The following is an 18,001-nucleotide window of genomic DNA, read 5'->3' on the forward strand; positions in this document are numbered from 1 at the left end:
ATCATAATGTAAGATCTTACAGTTTTCGTTCAGCATTTAGTTTATAATTTTTTTCTCTGTACAATAAGATTAGGAAAATGTTAGCTAAGACATTTCTCTTTTTATTGGAAAATTTAATACTCCATTTCTTTATGATCTTTATATATATTTATAATTAAAAGACTAGAAGATAATGTATATTTAACTAACTATAAGGATAATTAAATTATTATCATTATTATTTATAATAAAAAAACATTCATTATCAATGTCAAATCACTACTAATCAAAGATAATTAAAATCACGTCCGAAACATCTAACTTTTCCATATCTATCAGAGTCTGCCTTGAAATTAAAATAAAAAATAAAAAATGAATGTATTTAAATTTCACAAAAACCCTAAAGTAAATTAAGTTAAGTTCATTTTTATATATATAAAAAAAACATACTTATATTTTAATTTCTCACATCAAACAGATAAAAGAGTTTACAAGTTATGTGTACTGGTCGAACTTTTTTTGATTATTTGGTAGACATATCCGAATGTTGTAACTAAATGATGTTATCCCTTTGTAGCAGAATATAACTACATATCTTTGTCGCCCCCACCCTGTTATGTTTCTCCATGCACGCCAGAACAACATGATTCATCAACTTTGCACATTGTGTGTATGATTAACCTTTTAGAACTCTTCACCACATTCATTATATATGCAGAAGAGAGTTAACCATATATTTGCAATGGTTTCTGTTTTGTGACAGAAATGCTGACACAATAACTAAACACTTGTAGCAGTAGCATTGCATATTGGCCCCCCCTCATACACCTTTCTTCTTCTTCTTCTTCTGTTCATAAAAGAAACCCTCATAATTTCCACTCATCATAATCACTACTCAAGCAGATGTTACAAAGTTAATGCATGTACCATAATCTTTTATCATCATATCATACGCATTATATATACGTTAACCTCATCACCTTTTATTTACAGTTCTAAATCAATTACATATGATGGTGGTTTCTGTCCTATGTGCCTAAAAGTCATTTATTATTATTGCTTTGAATACCTCCATTCAATCAATAAAAAAGTTGAAACTCTCTTTAATCTTTCTTTAACCAGATAAGAATGAATCATTAACACATCAATTAACTGTTGCAACATTCATTTATTTTAATTAGTAGTTTTGTTTGTCAGTCTTTGTATACTTATTTTTATAATCTCGTTTAACCATGAATTGTAATGTAATTAAGTTTTCTTAATTTTAATTATATATTTTGGAAATTGCGGTTAAAATGTTTTATTGAATTATAGTAGAGAAAAATATATTCAAAGAGATGTATAAAGTATCATATGTATTTAAATGAATTTTTTAATTTACACTTTCAGATTAAAACAAAACAAAATATTTAAAATATAGAATAGGCTAATTTAAGTCATTAACTGATAAATTAAAAGATTTTTTTTTTCATTGTAATAACAGTATTCATGAATATTGTTTGAATTTTTTTAAACAGTGGCTAAGAACACTAGTCAGAGAAAACTCATAAGAATGTTAATCCAAACGGGGAACATTGAAAGTGACAATACTCCCAGTTTGACCATTTAGCTAATCTACCTAGTTTCATCAGTCAAACCAAAATGTTCCAAAATAAGTGTTGTACATACTCCTCTCTCTTTTTAACTGTCTATTTCTTTTAAAAAAATATTTATTTATTTATTATTTGTCACATTAATTATTAATTTATCATTTTTTTAATTATAAATGATTTACTTTCTTATTTATTGTATTAAATGAAAAATAAAATTAAAGACTACACATAAAAGAATTATTTTTTTTTGTTTATTTAACTATTTATATTGAACCCTTTGGGCTTGGATGGAAGATAATTTCCTTTTTATTTCACCATGAATTTTAAGTCTATGTTCATATAGATAGAAATATTAAATAAATAAATAATAACATAAAGGGTATCAATTGATATGGTGTATTCAATGAAATAAAGATAATAAATTTAGTTTAAGAAGAATTCCATTAATTAAGTTAGTGGTTGATTTGGTGAAATAAATTTTAACTTGTGCTGTAATTTGTCTGCGTATCAGACCAAACATGAAAGAACAAGTGAAAGACACAATACCCTTTCATATAGACATGAAATGACAGAACTCTTTTATAAGTACCTATGATTACAATGTACCATTTTCTTTTATCATCTTTCCACCAAAAAAGAGTTTAAAGTGTCACCCCTCTTAGTCATAAAGAGTCAGTAAAAAAAAGACTCATGTTATTAATATCAGTATCAGTTCTAATTAATTAACTAATCATTCTTGATTAAATAATCATCATTGATGATCATACGTTCCAATTCATGTGTTCTATATGTAATTAAGAAAAAAAGTATATATGTAATTAGCAGATATCGCTTCTAAATTATAGTTATCTTCCAATCCATGTATTGTTAGAAGTCTATGATGTTAAAGGTAAGCATTTATACTTTAATGAAATTTTGAACTTTGGTTAGTCACTTTGCACTTTATATAAAGTTAGAACTGTTAGTTTAATTCAAAAAAAAATTGCATGTAATTTTACTTTACGTTTTATTTAATAATAAAAAATAGAAAAACTGTAAGTGTCTTTTGTTATTAAGTGACATTCAAATATCTTTTAATTTTAAAATAGATATTCGTTTTCCTTATTTAATTTCAAAATACTATATTAACTAAAACTTAAGTATAATAAAGTTATAAAAACTAAAATTTAAAGTTTTAAATATAAAAATTGAAGATTTTTTTTCCTGAGACAATAGTAAACGATTTAATTATTACATTTTTTTTAAAATGCTGTTTGAATATAAAAACAAATGAGTATTTATAAAAAATTATTGTTAAATTTATTAATTCATTATCATACTTATATAATAATATTTTAATAAATATAAATATATAAATATAATAGGGATTTCATCATTGTTTTATTAATAGAATAAGGAAATGAAATTTTATTTTACACAAAAAAAGAATAATGTGAAAATTATTTAAGAAAATATAAAAATAATTACGTATGAGCTTACTAATTTTAGGTTTAATTAAGTCTCCATTTTAAATTTTTGTATTTTTAATTAAGTCTTTGATAATTTTTTTACTGTTTTTGTAAAATTTAAAATTTTTAACCTTTTTAATTGAATTTATTTAACCTTTTTAATTAGGTGACGTAATGATTATTTATTTTCATTATATTTGTTAAAAATTATGAAGTTTTTTTAATATAAAACAATAAAACCCATTTGTTATTTCATATTAATAATAACACTGTTTTAGATTAATTTCCATAATGTCGTATTTCTTAACACGTGAATATAAGAAAGTAAGATAATATAGTACAAAATAATAACTATGCCAAATGATTAAAAATTTAAATATCCAATATGTAAAAAATTATAATAAAAATTGAATTAAAAATATATAAATTTATGATAAACTGATTAACCCTTAATTTTATTTATCATCCTTTTGGTATACTTCAACCCTTTCCAAACAATGACGGAAAGGAGAGCATGCGAACGTCATTAAAACGATGAAAATATTTTCTTACACCACTTACATCGGTTAACAATTTACTTTTAGGTATGATTTGTTCATTAAAAAAAATTAAATTTTATATTTATAAAAAAAAGGAAGAAATTAAACGGTAAAATAATAAATATAAAATGTGTGTAAAAGTTTGTTAAGTAATTATATCCTTAAAACAGTTTAATGACAGAGAGTTAAGATGTGTTTTAGATGGACTAAATTGTGGCGTCGATTAACTTTTTATTTATGATTTTGTCTCATTTTAAGTGTTATAATTTTCTTTGAATATTTAATTGTTTAGATTCTTGGTTAGATTTAAAAGATTTTTTACGTATTGAAATTTGAAACGTGATTGTTCAGTTTTAACAAGTTTTCAAAGACTATATTAGAGTGATTGAAGAGTAGAGTAGTAGTGTGATGGTCCAAAAGCTGCAGCTGCTACTGAGTTTGGGGAACAAAGATAGAAGATGAGATGACCAAACTTAAACTCAGACAATGATAGTCACCACCATCTAACAATTTCAAAAGTCAATATTGGCTGCCACCTAAATCAAATCTACTTTTACAAATTACATTCATTAAATAAATTCGAAAAAACTTTTAAATAAGTAAAAATTCATAAAATGTTATTGCTTAATCGTAGTGTTACTCCTTTTCAACTGGTGTCAATCCCTCCAACAGTCTCAGCATTTTTCTTCGTTTTACTGTAAGATGTTATCCTTCTGTCATCTCACTTTAATTCTTGGCTTGACTTTCAAATAGCTCTTTCCATAAAATTGCAAAGATAATTTTGTGCACTATAAGAAGGTTAAACATATATAATGATAAGACATTGATACTTCTTACTTAAATTTTTATAGATTTATTTTTAGTACTATTTCAAAATACTTTTTATTCGAAATATCTTATATATATAAACTCAAATTTATCTTTTATTTTATTTAATTTTTATTTGTATCTTATATCTTGTTTTATCTAAAATGAAACTTTTGTCGATAGTAATAACATTAATTTTAGACAACAAAAGCCAGATATTCTAATCTTATTCAATTTAGAATTTGAGTTTTATGGTAAAAATAAACATAAGAGTTTCTTTTTAGTAATCTCTTAATCCTTTGTCGGGTCTTTGTGATCTATAAAATAGCTGAGAAAAGAAGTATAAAACTATGTCTAGGTTTATATATAGATAAAAAGGTACTAAGTAATGCTCAGTAATGAAAATAGACAATGGCGAAACCTTTGCAGACCTAACTTTAAAAAGACAAGAGACATTAGTTAACGTATTTACTTTTATAAGCATTGTTGTAATGTAGAAGAAGATAATGTACTGGTAATTAATTAATTACAGATATCCAATCAATACAAGCGTTGGACAAAGTACCACAGTAGAAATCAAAATCAAAACCTTTTTTTGTCGCTTCTGTTTAATTCTACCATTGGAGGTAACCCTAACGACTGCGTGTAGATTTTAATCATCAGATCATGGGGCCCTACCAATTAACATTGATTTGGGAAAGTTGCCTGTGGTGTGCAAGAAACTTTAGGGCCATCTAATCAAATCATGGCAGAAAAAAGATAATGTAATTAATACAATGAAGAACCTGCTGTTATAATTTATGATTTCATTCCAGTTAAACTCTGGGTAGCAGACAAGTTCCTCTCATAATGGACCAAGATGGGTATGTTTTCTGCTTTCTGTCAAAAGCTATACTTCAATAATGAATACAGCTTCAACCAAAAACCTCCAAAAGAAGAACCAAACAATTCTATCTTGGTATCTAGTAACTTCAGAAAACACAAACAACCTAGTCAAATTCCCATGTTGTGGAGAAGGGCCAATGGAATACTCCAACATGAAAAGTATCTGTGTAGTGCCCTTTCATGTAAAGTTTGCAGAACAGCTTGTGTTACTCGATTTAATGCCCTAATCACTAGCGAGGGTCCTTTTACTTCTGGCCCACTTCTACATTAATTAATTATCACACATGCCTGGTTGGAATTCATGAACTTCAGATCTTTTCAGCACGAGGAGAACTGCATAAATTATAGGCCCATCATCCAGCACAATTTTACATGAAACTTGGTACAAAGGAAACATTTTATTTTTGTGGTAAGAAATACAAAGTGAGATAAATTGTTTTCTAAAGAGAAGCATATTTATCTGTCTTTTTAACAGTATAAAACAAGTGGGTTGGGTTGGGATATTATATATAAACAGTTCATCAAGCATAAGCCCACAGATTTAAGCGTGGAAAAAAAAAAGGAGAGGAAAGTTTTGAAAGAAAATGAGTTGAAATTAAAAAGGATAGAATTTGAACCACAAATGTTATCTTGTTCCTTTTTCCTTATATAGTACAGACAGAAAAAAAGGAAAGGCATCGAGATAGAAACGAAATAAACGCATTATGAGAAAATATAAGCAAGACTTTTATAGAGGATAATTGTGGTCTGGCAATGAAGCACTCCTAGATGTTTGTACTAGTACACAAATTGAGCAGTGCTTGGTTGTCATAGTTATCTCCTGGTTGAAAAGAACCCCAGACCAACCCTTTGCTTTGCCATATATCTATCGTGTGGTCCTTGCAATTATGCGATCTAAAGTGGTGTTGATCGAGACTGCTATATAGCTATAGATAGATAGATAGAGATAGTGAGAGAGTGGTGGAGAGAACGGCATGTATAAATGGAAAGACAGAAAGAGAAAGGGAGAAAAAACAGCAAATTTTTGGTGTACTATAGAGTGCTTTCAAGTGTGGATGGACTATTACCATTTTGACAACAAGTTGGGAGAGATCATGGGGTGTTTTTAGTTCTATGGCAAGTTCCAATTGGTTATTAGGGCTTGGATGGTCTCATTCTCTACGCATACATACATGACAGTGGCAAGTACCATTCCTTTCTTTCTTCACTCAGAGCCAGACATAGATAGAGAGAGAGAAACAATCTACTTCACTATATATATATATATATATATATATATATATATATATATATATATATATATATATATATATCAAAGTAAGCACAACACAGAAAGATAAGCACGCAGCACGCATGGGAAGAGAAACCAGCCAACATCAACAACATTCTCTAACACACTCTGATATCGATAGATAGATAGATAGATACTCACAAACATCGACATCCACCACAAACACAGCACAAAGAAGAGAGAGAGTGATGAGTGATGAGTGATGATAGAGTTGGATAGTGAGATTCAGAATGATGGCGCATCTCTTTTTGGAGAAAGTGACCTACTGAGCAACCCCAGTCAAAGGGAGCATTGGCTACCATTGCAAGCCGTTCCATGGAAATAATTGTACTTTGTTTCCCCCATTATCTACTTTTAGGGTTAGACACACACGGACACCTGGAGGTTTCCAACAGTGAATCGAAATTTTAGTTAAAAAAGACAAAGGGAATAATAAGAAGAAATGAAATTATTTGAGTTATGTGAATCTTCCCATAAAGTCACGGCATGTGACATCCCACTCCTACGCACCATGCTCTGTGGGACAACGTTGAACGCAAATAGTATAGTATAGTACCTTTAATTTCAACAATCGAATTACTTCTTCAACATTTATCCAATACCAGTTTAATTTAATTATCAGATATGATGAATTTCATAACAAAACATGTCTCTTTCAGAGAAAACATTTTTCTCTGATAATAAATTTGTGAAAGAAAAACAGTGTAAGAAGAGAAACTGGTATAGACTAGGGAATTAAAGGTGTGGTGAGGTTGGTTTTAGTTTTCTGTCAAGTCGCGTGTGTTCTGTGCGCACCACGTGAAGTGGCACAAACTATAACTTTTTTCCTATCCACTCACTTCTTCTTGCAATGTTATCGTTCTAAAGAGATCACAACTTTTTGCTCAAAAGAAACGATTAAGAAAAAGGATGGCCCTTGTCTACAATAAATTGCTGATGTTGGGTCCTTTGTCTCACACATTATCTTTAGTACTCACACCACTCTCCTTCTCCCAACCTCTCACCCTCTCTCATAATTCAACCCTCTCATATGCTTATAACAAGGTATTATTGTCTATGTGCTGTCATTCTCACACTGTACCACTCTTTTCTTCGGCCTCCCAATTCCACTGTGCCTCCACTCTCACACAAACTAACACACACACACGAACACACACACACTTATAAGCTGCTGCATCATATCCGTAGCCTTGTCCCTCTCACTCATCAGACTCACCCCTAGGTGAAAATAAATAACTTTAGTACTGGCTGCTAGTAAGTATCTTGATTAGTAACACTCACATGCTTATGTTATGTCTTCCTTTACTTGCAGGGTAACAGCCAAAACCAAAAAGAAAATGAGAGGTTCTTTCTTTTTCATTAGGGATATAGATGCAGCAAAGATGTCGTTCTCAGCCATTCAAACTCCCAACCAATAACCAGTTCCATCCTGAAGGGTAGGGTTATTATTTTGGTGCAGTCTCCAGCTAAATATTAATTCCAGATATGTATTCTTCAAATACCTCCCTCAACGGCAATGACCTACTCTCGTACCCTAGCCAACCATTTTGCTTTAGGCCTTTTTCCTTTGAAAGCAACCCAACCAATTCTTCAAAAGATCAATCCAATTCCAATTACGCCCTTCCTCCTCCTCTTCCTCCTCCTTTGTCCTTTCTTCAATCCTTTGACGAAAATATCTTTCTCGAACATCACCATGACTTTCTCTTACTTCACCCCTCTCTAGCCGACCCCGGATTCTCAAAAAACCTTCACGTTGCTCCCGAAATCCCCGCAACTCCCTCCTTCGGACAAGGTGGCGCCGCCCCTATGGACCACACTACAAGAAAGAGGTCCTGCAAGAGAGATCGCCACAGCAAAATCAACACCGCACGAGGCCTCAGAGACCGAAGAATGAGGCTGTCCCTCGAAGTTGCAAAGAGGTTCTTCGGGTTGCAAGACATGCTAGGCTTTGACAAGGCCAGCAAAACCGTCGAGTGGCTACTAAACCAAGCAAAAGTCGAAATCAAACAACTTGCTAGGGAAAAAAACAGTGTTGGTGGTGCCAAGAGTGCATCATCGACTTCTGAATGCGAAGGGGTGTCTAGCTTGGACGAGGTTGTCGTGAGTGGAGTTAACGAGGAGCAAGAGAGGCAGACACCCAACATGAAGAGAAGAACAAGTAAGGTTTGTAGAAAGAGTGCATTCAATACCATCGATAAGGAATCGAGGGAAAAGGCAAGAGAAAGGGCGAGAGAAAGAACAATAGAGAAGATGAGGACTCGAAGAGTACTTGCTGCAGATGCTTCAAACCTTAACCGTTTGAGTTCTTGGAACCCCTTTGAAACGGTTGAAGACTCTGCGGGTACTCAGAGCCAAAGCGTGAACCACCCCTCCTTGGATGCACACCTTCCCGAGGCCGAAGAACCAACTTCTCACGCTAAGGAACATTTGGAGGACATAGCGCGCCATGAAGACAATTCTTTGGTGATCATGAACAAGTGGAGCCCAACCATGATATTCAATTCTCTAAACAACTCAGCAATCCTTCACGAAGTAAGTTCAATCTCATCCATCATACAAAAAATGGCATGATTTAGCTATAAAGAAGGTTATAATTAACAAAGCCCTTGTGGAATACCAGTTTAGAAATTAAACGAATTGAAAGAGTGTTACTGGTACACCAATTCCACCACGATTTGAAATAAGAGTTATCTGCATATTAAACATTGGTTATAAACTTATATTTCATATATGTCTGTGCATGCTTGGTTTGATCATTAGCATGTTGTTGTATCAATGAAAACCATGCATTTTCTGTTCATATAATGTTGCTGAGGTTCCATTGATGAAATTATTTGCAGCATCAATTTGCAGAATTTCAGTCCTTGGGAAAACCTTGGGAAACCTACAACGATCACATCTAGTATTTGCGCTCAACTTGGATTGCACCCATCATGTGTTTGTGTCAGCAGAATAAAATACAATCATGCTATGTATTTCTTTACTTTCCTTTTGGCATGTAATGTGGTAAGGTATCTTCCCATCAACTACCATATGGGAAAAATATTTCGTGAATTCTAATTTGTATGTTATCTCTATATATTAAATTTTACTTCTTTCTTTTACCTCCATCTTTGAGAAAGCTTCTGTTAATATCCCATAATTGTCTTACTGGTGTTTTAATTAAGAAAACACTTAATTGAATCCTTTCCCTAACTCTGGTTGGAAATGCATTAAGAAAAGGATTTATGCTGCTATTGCTGTCATGTCATTTTTTTTTACATATAATAGTGTTGTTGATGCTACCCTGACATATTTGCTGTGGTGGTTTTTCTTTTTTCAAAGTCTAATCATCCCTCGGAAAAGTATTAGGGTTACTTCTCAGATGTATGTATGTTTCTAGTTGTTTGTGGATAACTTCATAAGTGTATTCCAATCTGTGAATTCATCTTATAGCTTTATAGACGTGACTGAATTGACACTTGGGTGATGTCCACTATGTATCCACTTTCAGAACTAGTTTCGATTAACTTATCCGTTTCAATTTTCATTATGATTATTTAGCTTGATCATATCACATAATTTAGGACTCAGACAAAGACCAAACTTATAGCATGTCTTTAAGAATGTTATTTCACGCAATAAAACAATCTTGAAAGATGGCTTTGGCATTTGACATATATAGATTGTAAGATTAGAAGGGATGGCGGTAGAAAACAATTACAATACACGAAATTTATAAAGAAAAATGGATAGAATGTATTTTATATTCATATTTTTATAGCATTTTCATGAAGTAATACAAGTTATACACAAACAATTAAAGTAAATTTTATTTATCCCAATTATGGCTTTTCATATACACAATTCAATGTGTTTATTTAAGAGATTCAACTATATATGCACTTTACTTGTCTTTAATTAGTAAATTCTAAGGTGGCTCATATTATGAATTAAAAGCAACTACTTGACTTTAATGGCATTTGCTGTGTAGCCAAAAGCATGGGAATTCAAATGTTGACTATCATATAAATTAGTGTGAAAAGTTATCAATATGGCTTATTGCGTAAACTATTGTAATATATATATATATATATATATATTAGCATAGTGAAATATTAGCGCTATACAATACACAAATTTTACACAAACGTTTCACAAAGAACAATTATAAGCATAGTTTTAAAGATAATTATAATAAAAATCAATTTAGTACATGTCATACATAACCATTTGTCATCCAATAAAATCTTTTTACATGGTAAGTTTAGAAGTAAAATTTATCTAAAATAAAACAATATAAAAGCATTAATTTAAATGATATAACTGGTAACGTTGACAAGACGAAGAAATTCACAGAGAAATTTCATTCCTTTAACTTAAAAAGGCGAATATTAAAGTGAGTTATTCATAAAATATAACTATGAATTGAAAAGTTTGGCTCAGTAAAAGGGTAGGATTTATATTCTTATGTTCATCAATATTAGCTAATTATGTACATAAATAATTTGGACTAAATTTTTTTATTTCTAATAAAAAACTTAAAAGATAAATATAAATATAGATTTTTTTTTCTATATACATTATTTTCGAGCAAAGAGAAATATAAATACCATATTGGACACATCATAGTTTGGAATACCTATTGTTTATAATTTATAACATGAATAATTTAAAAATTATATATATAAAATAAGTACATAAAAATAATTTATAAGATAATTTTCAAATATAACTTTAATGTATAAAAAAAAGAAATATAATTTATCGCATAAGCAGTGATATATCACACAATAAATATAAACTACGAGTAGAGTAAAATCAAGAGACGTGTTAACTATGCCCCCTTTTAGATTGATTGGAAAGCATTTGGAATATTGGAGAAAATGTATTTGTAAACTTTCGTGAAGGATAAAGATAGACAAGAAAAGAAGAAAGAATTAAAAATTAAAAGCGACAGAAAGAAAGAAAGAAACTTATAGAATACAAAATATTTAAAGAATATATTACATAAAGTAGATGATATAACTTTTTGGAATTTTGATGCCAGATATCGATGTTTAGTCATTTCATGAATTTCACAATATAAAACACAACAATATCAGCAGAATTTCAATGGTTTTTGCTTTCAGATATGTTCTTCCTTTATAGATGGAGAAATAGTCAAATCCAAATATCACTACACCAAAAGATGATAATATCCACAACGAAAGTTCTTATTTATAAGCACCAGAATATGTTGGTCCAAATATCATACTGTCCGTAAGTGTTTAATTAAGAGGTTGCAAAATAAATTACAACTATGTTTACCATTTACTCCATGTCGGAAATTTTATCTTTGAATTTAAATTTTAAAATTTTCTTTGAATTTAAATTTTAAAATTTTCTGATTATACAAATAATATAAAATTTAGTTTGCAGATGGAAGTGTAGAGTGTTATATCAGAAGTATAAATCTGATATATTCGATTTCTTGCGGTCAAAAGTTAACAGTCAAAAAAGGAAAAAAAGAACCAGATTGGTTGGTTTTCTTTACATAACACCCATCCAAGACAGAGAAGAAGCCAAACAGTTAGTGTTTTTTGGTTCAGAATATCAGCACAGTGTCACTTCAACTTATCCATGTTGCTTCTTTATTTTTTATTTTTTATTTAGAAAAGTTTTTGTTAAATTTGAGAGAATTCTGGAGATTAGGTTTATTTATAGATTATTTATCACTAAAATATTCATAGTAAAGATAATTTTTCTTTTGGCACTTAGTGATTGCAGTTAAACCTATATAAGTCAGAAAAATTGTTTTCTGTAGCTTTGATTCCTTCAAAAAGTTGGAGAAGGAATCTAAAAAGTTTCAATTATTAGTACTGTTGCTAACGGAAATTTTTGCTGTACAGTCTTCGAATTAATTAGCCTAATTTAATCCCTGATCACTTCAATTTTGCAATTTTTAACTAAAAAGATAGTTTTTATGTAAATAAAATTAGAGATATAATATAATTTTTAAATAATAGTACACGTGATTTATAACTAAATAATACTAACAAAATAATAAACTGTTTTATTTTTATTTGGTGGAAAATCTACCTTTATTCAAATTTCATTTCAAAATTATCATTCCATTAATTGAGGTTAAAATGTTGTATTTTGAGTTTTAAATTTTTTGAAAAGTTCAAACACACATTTGATTAAAATATAAAGAAAAAATTGTATAAAGTTATGACTAAATCTTGTCCCTAACCACCCAACATCAAAGCAATCACAACAAAAAGACCAAACAGAAGAAAATACACTTTTTAAACGAGTAGTGTTTTTTCTTCTCCATAAAAGATGTAACCTACGCATGCGCAAACAAACAAAACATATTGTTTCTCAATATTAATTAATTAATTAATTAATTTTATATATATATATATATATATAGTACTGAGTTTACTGGAGTTTTAGCCTTTGAAATACTCGAAACATTTAAAACGGATAACTTATCTCTTACAGAAAAATCTAAAAAATAATAATTTTTATTTGATAAGATTTTGTTTCAAATCTTCACATGGGAAAAAAGCAAGTATTTTTTTCAGTTGAATATAATAAATTATGCCAAACAAAAAATATTACAAATTAATTCTCTCTTTTCCCTGTTATCACCTTTGAACATGGTGGAGAGTGGTACAGCAGAGCGACAAACTTATCAGAAGACAGAATTCTGAACCTCCTAATCCATTTTCTGTGATAATTTTCTTAAAATTTTCTGTCCATGGCTCCCATGAAAATCAATCCAGAGCTTGATAATCACGAATACCATGAGAGCATTATTTTGTTTTATTATGATCTAAAAGAGGAAAAGCAAGAAAAGATTCACTGGAGCAAGAGAAAGGAAGCCTGCAGAAAGCCCTAGAGACTACAGAACAGATGAACATACTGCAGCTCTTCCACAAATGGTAAACCAGCAACTTTCTTGCCAGATCCATACACCCATTTGTTTCAGCTACATCAGTGAAAGTGATCCATCTTTTTTTAGCAGAAAAAATAGTACAAAAATCTCACAGAAATCACTGAAACGTTCAAAATTTTGTCCTCTTTTCTACTACGGTTTCCAAGTCCATATGCATCCTAGAAACCCTTTTCTGGGATTTCATTTCTCACCCCTTTAATCAGGTTTCTTTTATCTGCAAGGCACAAAGGGGGAGAACTCAGAAGAGAGAAAGAAGATAAGTAAATTAAGGAAGAGGAATATACCCAGATAGATCGAAACATGAGGTATAATAGCAATAGGAAATAGCAAATCCCTAAAGTTTGCAGATATGGTTAGGCAGAAGAGAGTGATAGGAATTATGATGAGAAACCCTAGGTAGGTAGGGAAATTGAACAGTGAGTGAGTGCAAGACATTGAGGCCTGAGAAACACCAAAGAGAATGGGTTGAAATGATTGCCCAAAGAGAAAACACCAAAGAAGGGCTCAAATAGCAACAGGAAGTGCGTCCTTGTATGACAGAAAATGACATTTTCTTTTAGGCTTAAAGGTTATTATTAGGGCAACAAAATAATTGCAGCAAGTCCCAGACAAGTGTGTCTTTATTTTCTGCAACTTATCTAACTCTCACTCTCTTTCTGTCATCTTTTGATTTGTGCACTTCTTAAGATACCCATACCTTCAAATCAAGGGAAGCACCATAAAGTCACATGCTTGGAATATATATACTCTAGATACTTCCTCTAAACTCTCCAATTTCCCTCTTTGTAGTCTGCATCATCTCTCATACCTATATATTACTAGTCATAATTAAAGTGAAACAAATGCACTGTGATTCCATTGCTGCACACACTGAATAGACATTCCATTGCGAGAGATCCCTTCATTTTCTCACTAAAGTAATTCAAACCCTACTCATTTCTTTCTTCCATTTAGCTTATGTTAAAAACAGATAACTTTAACTCTATAGTACATATCCATTCATTTCTTATTTTCACTCATCCAACATTTTCTTTTACCAGCCATGTGAAACCTGTCGTCTCACTAAATTTTAAGCACACAGACGTATCAACATTTTCTGCCACTTCTTTTTTCAACTGCATAGCCTTTCAATTATTGAAATAATTCAAAAACTTCAATTTTCAAATTACAAGTTCTAATTTATCCTATAAGAGAAAGTCTTGCTTGAAAAAGTACATTATGTATCAACAAAATCACTCTATTAGTATCGTATATATGTCGTTAATCGAAATGATAGTATATTCAAATCCCATTGGAACACGTTGAGTTCAAGTATTTTAGAGAAATATGAGATTAAAACAAAATATTCAATTAAAAGTAATCGGCTAGAAATTTATTGATGAAATTATTCACAAAGTTAATAATTACTCTGCATGATCATTATCATGAATAATTAGCACAGTAAAAAAATTTAAAATTCAAACCATTTACACTATTTAAATTTTTTTATGCTTCATAGCGGCTTTGAATATTTTAAAGGTTTAGGATGTTTTTATTTATTTTTCCCACGTGTGTGCTTTTAAACTACATTTTTATTTAGTTAATTTAAAGTGAAATTAAACAATTTTAAAACATTTCAACGTGTGATTATATATTCAACTCAGCCCATATAAGACACCTTTAGAATAAAAGTGTTACTACGAGAATACGTAATATTAATAATAGATGATTTTTCGGAATATGCAATTGATGTTTCTAATAAAACATTCAATTGATTTTTCCTGTTTTTCGTTTGTGTACTTATTGTTTGGTGCACTATTAATGCTCTTAAAAAGGTTTAACAGTTCAGTAGATTTAAAAGGGTATAAAAATAAAGCCCAAACATTGAGAAGACATACAATACTTTTTCCCATGTCTGTATTGATATTGAAATGAATTGCTAATATGTATTTTTTTTAGCAAAAGTGATCAATAAAATGTAGCTTAATTTTTACAATTGCTGGGTTTGTACGATTTTTTCTTTTTTTACTTTGCAACAACATCAAATCGTGATGATTTGTACGAAAGTGGATTATATAATCGTGCTCCTCTATAATACATAATAAAGAAATAAATGCTCAAATTGTTATTTGTTTCTTATGGCTGTTGGTCAAAACCGTACAACTACTGCTTTCCGTCAATTTTCTTCTTACGTTTTTTTTTTCTCTTTTACATGATTTCTGAATAAGCAATATACATTTATAAATGTTGCTTTTAGAAAATAGCTACCATCACACTTGTTTTTATGGAATTCATGCATCTTATTATTATTAGTAAAAATCAACCATATACTGACAATTATTAAATACATCAAATAAAATTATATTACAAAAGGGATTAAATTACATTACATAAAGAAACCTGGTTATAGTATGAGGGTATAGGAAATACGAATGACATTCTTTCAATTTTTTTACAAAAATATACTTAAAGCCAAAATCATATATAAGCACCATGTAAACCTATGAAATATTATAAATTAAAAAAAATGCAAAATTCATTAAGTAACTGAGAAGTAATGGCACAAATTGCACCAGACAAGTAAAGGGTATCTTATCGCCACGTTTGACTACCTTTTTTTCCTGACTAGCCCCTATAAATTCATAAACCACACTAACATATCTTTGTTATTCCCTTTGCTAAAGATATAAAAAGGGGATAAGACTTAGTTTCAGAATAAAGTATTTACATAGATTTATTAATCTGTTAGTCCTTCATAAATTATAAACCATACATTGATTTTATGTATCAGATATACTGTTTTTTATGTTAAACTTATTTTGTCAAAACAACCAGAGAAAACTAGAAGTTCTAAAAATAGGATTCCATTCTTTGTGTCTATGTCAGTCAGTAGTCATCAATACATACATATAATATATATATATATATATATATATATATATATATATATATATGAGCAGACGAGATTATCAAAATAAAAATGGTATTTCTCACTGTAAAAATAGGATTTATCATGACACGCATCAAAGGATCAAAACATATGAAGACTGCTGTTATTTGACCTCTTTTTTATAATAAAAGATGACAATTTCTAACACCCCAAAACCAAAAAAGGAGAAAAAGTATAGTTTCTACCAAGAAAAGAAAATGAATACAAAACATTCAAGTTCAAACTCATGATAAAACCACAAGAGCAAAAAAGAAAAAGGAAATGGAAACAGGAAAACAAATAAAACTGCTTAGAAAAGTGCAGGTGCAACTCACCTTGAAAAATGAAGACCTGATATGTGGCTTTTTGTTTTCAGCAGCAGAATGTAAATAGTTTTGCAGTCTGAAAAAAGCAATTCATATTGTAAAGAAGATCATCATTCAACATACATAAATCTGTTCCTTTATTGATGAATAAATAGATTTTGAAAGGTAACTAACCTGAGAGTCCAGGGAGCCATGGAAAATTTTACCTCTGGCCAGCAGAAAGATAAAATGGTCGATCGTATCAGTTGTAGATATATACATATACAAGGAATTTGAAAGCATTTAGTATTGAATGTCTACAGATTCAGACAGTGAAGGAAGGGACGAAATTCAAAAAAGAATGGAACAAATCTGTCAGAAGAAAGATTTCATTTATAGGCATGATGATGAAAGGTGATACTTGTTCGATTTTGCTACGTTGGTAACTAATTACTATCCCTATAATAAATAATAAGCAATAGGGTTTATAAGTATCAGAGGCTAAGCCATTGTTTGCACGTAGAAGAACAGTGAGCTCTCTGGTATCTAGTGTCTACACAACTGCAACTTACACAGTTTGCAACAGTGTGTTATGTGCAGTGTTGAGAATCACATTTACTAGTATGGAGAGTCCTACTCCATCTTATAGTGGTATGAAATTACCTTGGTTTGTGTGGTGTATGTGTGGTGTATGTGTGATATATAAGGGTTGTATTTATGTAAGTATTTGTGTACATATAGGTCTGTAACAATAGACTAGCTGGCTAATCAATCACCTTCATATATATATCTTTTGTTTTTTAGCCTTTTTCGTTTAAGCGTAAGTTAAGCTGCACAGCTTCAGAAATTTGCTAATTGAGGGAAAGTGTGTTAGCTATAGTCACAGGTCTACTTATAGCATCTACACTTTAACATTACCAATTTTCCATATCTGTTTTCACTGTGTCATGTTTCAAAGGATAATCATACATACTTGTTTCGGCTACACTTCTTTTGTTGTTTTTGCTGCGCCATCAGAAACGTTACGATGAAATAAAACATAATAATCTCTCTGTTTCTGTTATTGATGTTATTGATGTTATGCAGAAGTGGCTGAGAAATGAAGAAATTCAAGAACGCCAGAACCTAATGGTGAAACAAAGAATCTGTGTTGTGGTATCTAATAGTTTTTTTAATTAATATATTTGTTTATTCCTCTCATGAACACCTATTTGTACCTCTGCTGCTAAAACTGAAAGATTTTCATGGGCTGTTATGGCTTTATCTCACAGAGAAGTCCCTTTCAACACTCACTTCAATTGGGATAAATGACAGTGCTTTGT

At 30.3% G+C, this 18,001-nt stretch overlaps 1 protein-coding gene across 1 annotated transcript; it reads left to right on the forward strand.

Annotated features, from left to right (window-relative positions):
• Nucleotides 1-7,547: 7,547 nt before the first annotated feature.
• Nucleotides 7,548-9,651, forward strand: LOC108338969 (transcription factor TCP12). The gene is made up of 2 exons (XM_052868141.1): nucleotides 7,548-9,073; nucleotides 9,382-9,651. Exons 1-2 carry the CDS (start codon nucleotides 8,027-8,029, stop codon nucleotides 9,442-9,444), a joined length of 1,110 nt encoding a protein of 369 aa, XP_052724101.1. The 5' UTR covers nucleotides 7,548-8,026; the 3' UTR covers nucleotides 9,445-9,651.
• The last annotated feature ends 8,350 nt before the right edge of the window (nucleotides 9,652-18,001 follow it).

This window comes from Vigna angularis, chromosome 1, assembly GCF_016808095.1.
Source record: "Vigna angularis cultivar LongXiaoDou No.4 chromosome 1, ASM1680809v1, whole genome shotgun sequence".
Classification (NCBI taxonomy): domain Eukaryota; kingdom Viridiplantae; phylum Streptophyta; class Magnoliopsida; order Fabales; family Fabaceae; genus Vigna; species Vigna angularis.